The sequence below is a fragment of the Bison bison genome, unplaced genomic scaffold (genome assembly GCF_000754665.1).
Source record: "Bison bison bison isolate TAMUID 2011002044 unplaced genomic scaffold, Bison_UMD1.0 scf7180017864367, whole genome shotgun sequence".
Taxonomy (NCBI): Eukaryota; Metazoa; Chordata; class Mammalia; order Artiodactyla; family Bovidae; genus Bison; species Bison bison.
Window position 1 is genome coordinate 5,025,715 of NW_011494939.1, and position 7,055 is coordinate 5,032,769.

The following is a 7,055-nucleotide window of genomic DNA, read 5'->3' on the forward strand; positions in this document are numbered from 1 at the left end:
AGTCCAAGGGACTCTCAAGAGTCTTCTCCAACACCACAGTTCAAAAGCATCAATTCTTCGGCACTCAGCTTTCTTTATAGTCCAACTCTCATATTCATACATGAATACTGGAAAAGCCATAGCTTTGACTAGATGGACCTTTCTTGGCAAAGTAATGTCTTTGCTTTTTAATATGCTGTCTAGGTTGGTCATAGCTTTTCTTCCAAGGAGCAAGCATCTTTTAATTTCATGGCTGCAGTCACCATCTGCAGCGATTTTGGACCCCCCCAAAAATAAAGTCTCTTACTATTTCCATTATTTCCCCTTCTATTTGCCATGAAGTGATGGGACTGGATGCCAAGACCTTAGTTTTGTGAATGTTGAGCTTTAAGCCAACTTTTTCACTCTCCTCTTTCACTTTCATCAAGAGGCTCTTTAGTTCTTCTTCACATTCTGCCATAAGGGTGGTGTCATCTACATATCTGAGGTTATTGATATTTCACCCAGCAATCTTGATTCCAGCTTGTGCTTCTTCCAGCCTAGCATTTGTATGATGTACTCTTCATATAAGTTAAATAGCAGGGTGACAATATACAGCCTTCATGTACTCCTTTCCCAATTTGGAACCAGACTGCTGTCCCAGTTCTAACGGTTCTAACGATTGCTTCTTGACCTGTATACAGATTTCTCAGGAGGCAGGTCAGATGGTCTGGAATTCCCATCTTTAAGAATTTTCCACAGTTTGTTGTGATCCACACAGTCAAAGGCTTTGGCATAGTCAATAAAACAAAAGTAGATGTTTTTCTGGAACTCTCTTGCTTTTTCAATGATCCAGCAGATGTTGGCAACTTCATCTCTGGTTCTTCTGCCTTTTCTAAATCCAGCTTGAACATCTGAAAGTTCCCAGTTCACGTATTGTTAAAGCCTGGTTTGGGAGAATTTTGAGCATTACTTTGCTAGCGTGTGAGATGAGTGCAATTGTGTGGTAGTTTGAACATTCTTTGGCATTCCCTTTCTTTGGGGTTGGAATGAAAACTGACCTTTTCCAGTCCTGTGACCACTGCTGAGTTTTCCAGATTTGCTGGCATACTGAGTGCAGCACTTTCACAGTATCATCTTTTAGGATTTGAAATAGCTAAACTGGAATTCTATCACCTCCACTAGCTTTGTTCATAGTGATGCTTCCTAAGGCCCACTTGACGTCACATTCCAGGATGGCTGGCTCTAGGTGAGTGAATACACCATCGTGGTTATCTGGGTCATGAAGATCTTTTTTGTATAGTTCTTCTGTGTATTCTTGCCACCTCTTCTTAATATCTTCTGCTTCTGTTAGGTCCATACCATTTCTTGGAGTACAAAATGAAGCAGATCAAAGGCACACGTGGGTTAGAGATTTCATCTTATGAGTGAGGACTGGGTGGAACACTCACCAAGAACTGAGCCTCTGCAACCTACAGTTGGAGAATATAAGAAATGCTGACACGTTGCCCCTCCTGGTGAGATACTATATCTCTTAATTGAGAGCTGAGGGGAGAGGAAGCCCTGTCTTCTTGGCCATGACCCAATCAAGAGTGGAGCTTCCTTTACACTGAGCTGAGAGGGAGCAGATCGCAGCTCAAGTACCACATACTCACTGTTTTTACCAAGATTTAGTAGATTTCCTTGCCTTTATTTTTTTTTTTTTTTCATATTCTCTATGCCCTTAGTACAACTTTCAGAGACTTTAAAAGGTTATTTATTTTACAGTTTTCACCAGATGTTACAGATGTATCACTGGGGAATGGATCCATGGGGTTCTCCACACTGGCATTTCAGCAGTGGAATTCCAAATATGCACTTCTTTTAATGTAAGAAAATATTATTTGTGAGCATTGAAACATTTCTTAAATTTTATTTTGCAATTCAGCTGTCAATTATCTTTTTAGGAGGAAAACAGTTTTAGTCCATAAGCCCTAGGCACAGTGTCTAGAGAGCTTAACAGAAAAATGGCTCAGATTCAGTTAATTCACTTTCAGTGTAGGTGAAGTCACTACTCCAGCATGTCTAGTTGTCCTCACAGCAGGTAATCCCATCTGAACAGCAGATACTCTGCTCATTAGGCTCTTCCTTCAGCACCAACTTTAGCTGAGACCTAACCTAAGGCATTTCAGCCACTATTCCATTGTATAGAATAAAGAATTGTGAGCTGAATTTCTTAGTTTAGTATTCTTCTGGTTGCCTATTGCTAATGCCAGTAATGTCCTAAATGTAGCAACCTGGGTTACAAATCAAAATCCTACAGCTTTTATCACTAAAACAGCCACCAATCCAATCTCCAAGTATATAAGGATATCTCAAAGGGTAGTCCCTTCTGCTTCACAGTTTAATTGGGCATGGACAAACATAAAATTATTTTAGAACAATGATAAAGTAAGGTAAAAATAATTACTTCTAATATGAGATGACAAGGTGGAGAATGATCTGAACTAGAAATGTGAAACCTGCATGAGGCATTACCAACACTGATCAGCTGGATGACTAAGGGTTTCCACTGAATAAAAGCTCTATGTTAACCATATGTGCCCTGTCTATCAAAGTTCGAGAGCAATGTGAGATGCATTAAGAGAAAGTTCATGATTTCTTAGGCAGCACCTTTGCATATAAATAGCAGTACAGTAAAAGTTGCAGAGAAGATTAAAGACTTGAAAGGGATGGGATGGAGAAAATCATGCAACACTTCTGATTCTGAAATTCTGTAACTGAACCAATGTGACTGTACAGTCCAGAGTAAAGGTGAGAGGATGGTCCTCTTTTGTGCCCTATGTAGGTAAAAACACACTTGGACACTGCTCACATGTGAAGTGCATATTTTTATTAGGCTCCCTGACAAACTAACAAAATCCAAAGAAAGAGATCCCACAGAGAACCATATCATATGAAGAACATTTGAAGGACTTCATGTCTACCTGAAAAATCGGGTTTGAAAGAGTTATTTACAAATGCTTCCAAGCTGTTCTTAAAAGTGTAAAAATTGCCTGGCATTACTAAGTACTCAAAGTTCAGTTCAAGGCACAACAAGCCACTCATTTATTCAGTAAACATTTATTCTGTGCCTCCTTAGAGGGAAGTCCTGTGTTAGGTGAGTGTCTAGGCCACATGGATAAGTAATGAAGAGTCTAGGAGCAGAGATATGCACATGAATAACCAACTAACCATAATACAAGGGAGAGCATGTGTCATGGGGGTAGAACAAAACCTACTTCAAATTCAAAAGCAGGAATCACTACGTCCTGATATCAGGATCAGAGAAGGCGATGTTGATTCAGGACTGAAAGGTGTATACCATTCGTGTGAGAAGAAACATTTTAGGGGGGTCACTCAAGGTGGGGGAAAAGCAGAAGCAAAAGTTTAGAAGTGGGAACAGGGTAGAAAAATATAGAGGAACAAAGCTGAAGAACAGAAGAGCCTGAGTTAAGCAACCATACGTGTAGAAATATCAGGTATTGGGGAATAAGACAGGAAGTGTGCCAAATAGTACAGAGCTTGTACTCCAGGCTACAGACAATGACTATGTATGGATATCATCAAAGGTTCTAGAATACACAGTGCTCTGTGTGTGTGGCTTTGCTGTTGTTTTTACTCCTGGCATAGATTAAAGGCAAACACAAGAAAGGCAGGAGGCTTGCACAAGGGTTAGTCAGGAGGAAATGACATTCTGAAGCAGGTCACAGGCAGGTAGCAGTGGGAATGGACAGAGGAAAGAGACTCATGAGATATTTCAGAAACTGAATCATCAGGCCCCAGACCTGAACTGTCAAATCTAAAGGACTATGGAAAGAGCAGAAACCCCAGCTGGAGGGGGAACTGACTGAGAGGCAGAAGTGGTCGAATTAGTATGAAAGCACAGCACTATTGCCCAGTTGAGTGGGTAGGACAGGACCAGGAGAATGTTCTACATCTTGCTCCAAGCACTTCTCAATCCTTCCCCAACTCATGATCAAACTCCTCAAAGGCTGCTCATCAAGGAAATGCCCGAAGTCAAATCCGATACTTCAAAACACAAACTTGTAGAAAAAGAGATCAGATCTGTGGTTACCAGAGGAAGAGGGTAGGGGGAAACAGGAATTGGATGAAGGGAGTCAAAAAGTATAAACTTCCAGTTATAAGATACATAAGTACTAGGGATATAATGTATAACATGATAAATATAATTAAGGTATGTTATATATGAAAGCTGTTAAGAGAATAAATTCTAAGAGTTCTCATGACAAGTAATAAAAAGTTTTTTCTATTTCTTTTTTTTTTTTTTCTGTTTCTTTAATGTTGCATCTCTGAAGGAGGCCATGGCAACCCACTCCAGTACTCTTGCCTGGAGAATCCCAAGGACAGAGGAGCCTGGTGGGCTACAGTCTGCAGCCTTGGAGAGTCAGACATGACTGAAGCAATTTAGCACACAATGTTGTATCTCAATGAGATGACGGATATTTTCTAAACTTATTGTGGTAATAGTTTCATATGTGTTTAAGTCAAATCATTATACATCCCAAACTTATACAGTGCTTGCTGTATGTTAATTATATATCAATAAAAATGGAAGAAGAAGAAGAAAAAAAAAAAAACCAGAGCCAATCCAGTCTATGAGAAGCTTTACTAGCTACCCAGTTCAGTTCTCCATGAAGGCAAGGGCAGCTTCAGGGTTAGAGAACCCCTCAGTAAGATCCTCAAACAGAGCATCTGAAAAGTACTTTCTAGTCCTAAGCCTGCCACTGGTTAACCTCTTGAAGCCTTAAATGATGAACCTCCTAAGTCTCAATTCCTTTACTGTAAGATAGGAGTGATAATGTATACCCCACCTACTTCACAGGTTTGTGGGATTACACAGGAAGAGACAGAATGCTACAAAGCACACAAATGCCAGGGGTCATTAGAAGTTCTTTGAGGGCATAAACTACAACAAATTCATGTTTGTATCCTACATGGAGCTGACTATGGAACGAAGGAGGGAGCAAGGTGGAGAAGAAAATACCATAGTCTGGGCCCCACAGGCAGCCTGGTGTCAGCCAAGGAATATACTGCCTACCATATCTTCAAGAAGATCCTACATCCAGAAAAACAGGTGAGAATAATTGTCCACATCTACCTCCTCATTTAACTGATGGGAAGCTTCACCCTGAAAGAGGCTCAGTGATCTGCCCAATATCTTTAGTGGCAGAGGATACAAGAATAGGACCAATAACACAGTCACAGGTTAGATGGTGTTTTCACCCACATTATCTTACAAGCAGACTTTGAGCTGGGTGGGAAGGATTATTAAAATTCCCATTTTCCAGTCTGAAGTTGCATGACTTTTCTAGGGCAGGATTCAAATTCAGACAGTCATACCCCCAGTTCACTGCTCTTTCCCTGTTGGTATTAGCACAATCATCTCAGCATTCAGTATATTTCAGACCCAAAATTCTGTTTTATTCTATCCTGCCTTCAGCAGTATTTCACATACAGTCTTTCCTGGTAGAATTCTACTAACCTTTTGTCTTAAAAACCAGTTCAGTGGCCACACTGGGCACCAGAAACATGTTTTAAAACTGAATCATCAAAACTGAGCCTCCCTATGTGTCCATAAATCATTTTCCAAAGTCTATCCCCACATGTGTATCATTCCATAAGTATGAATAATGTATGTATCATTATTGTACTAAACACATTGACCTAGGGTGCTCAAAGAGCACTGATGGCTAACTGAAGCAATATTTATCATATAAATACCAAGAAGGCAGTTTTAACAAATGGGTGGAACAATGAGATTGAAAACCTACTGACTTTATCAATGAAAACTGATTTACATTCACAGAAGAACCTCAAAGTGAAGTGAGCAACAGAGAAAATGATCAGGATAATTCTAGTCAGCTACATTCAAAAGATCTGAACCTGAATGTGTTTTTTATTTAAGGAGGTCCAGGGAAGGCGCAGGGGTGGGGGAATGATAAAAAGAATTAACCTTGCCACTGTCTCAATGTCCTGTCTTTCCACCATAACCCTTATTTCAGGAAGAAGGCACGCATGTTTTGCTCCCCTTTTTTAACTCATGGAAGAGGATTAAAACTGCTCAGTCTCCGGGGGCTTGCAGAGGTTTCTCAGTGGGTTTCACCAGGGATGGGGCGACACCTCCAGGCAGCACTTGCACGGGACAGGCCAGGGAGCAGGACTGCGCAGAGGACCTCCACTGTGGCCCGCACCTCGGCACCCCGTCTCCCAGTGCCTTGGCAGCAGTTTCTGCTGGAAAGCACCGGCCTCCCTTCTTCCTATTCCCTCTCCTTTCTAGTCGCGTCAATTACCACACAACTCGCCACCCTTGCCCGCGGTCAGCAGCGGGTAACAGATCCTAACCTCCAGGGAGCCCTTGGTGTAGGGTTCAAGAGACTTGGCAATTGCCTGGTGAAGACACCTGCCTCACAGCCTACCCCGGCCCCGCCAGACGCGGCGGACCCGAGGGCTGCGAGCGCTGCGCTCCAGGGATGCCCGTTACAGAGCACCACCCAAGGCAGCGAGGTCCACACCCAAGGCCATCCCAGGGCTGCTGTGAGGGGTGGGGGAGACTAGGTCCCAGACAACGCCCCCACCCTCCATTAATAAAACGCAAGATTTAAAAAAGCGTCATTTACCGACATGAGTGATCACTGTGGCCAGTCGCCGTGTGAACTCCTGAGGGGCCATTTCTTCTTTTAACCAAAACAGCATTTCACAGAAAAACCACTCGGTATAAACAAAACAAAGCAACACAAATCTGTTTTTATCGCTGCTATGGATGACTATTTAAAGGCATCTCCTCCAAAGGATGTTCGGCCCTCACACTCTTTCTCGCTCTCCTAAGGCACAAAACGAGAGTCACTCCCAGTCAAGGCCAACTCTCCACGGCCGCACGGTAGAGGACGCCAGCCACGCCCCGCAGGGGGTAAATTTAAAGATTATGTCGAGCAGCTTTCCCAACGCGACGACAGCCTTTGGGAGACAGGAAAGTAGCAGTTCCGAAGGTGGGAAGAGCACGTCGCCCCAATTTCGCCGTAACCCTGCTTCTGGCTTCCTGGGTCGAGGCGGGTGAA

General features: G+C 42.6%; 1 protein-coding gene across 2 annotated transcripts in view; it reads right to left on the reverse strand.

Annotated features, from left to right (window-relative positions):
* The window catches only part of MCF2L2 (MCF.2 cell line derived transforming sequence-like 2), a 260,492-nt gene extending 253,778 nt beyond the window's left edge, over positions 1–6,714 (reverse strand). Inside the window, exon 1 of one of the 2 annotated variants that reach the window (XM_010855660.1) lies at positions 6,618–6,714. In XM_010855660.1, coding sequence (XP_010853962.1) covers positions 6,618–6,693 — 76 coding nt within the window. In that variant the 5' untranslated portion in view covers positions 6,694–6,714. The remainder of the gene's footprint in view (positions 1–6,617) is intronic. The other variant, XM_010855653.1, reaches the window with a different exon arrangement.
* Positions 6,715–7,055: the final 341 nt, after the last annotated feature.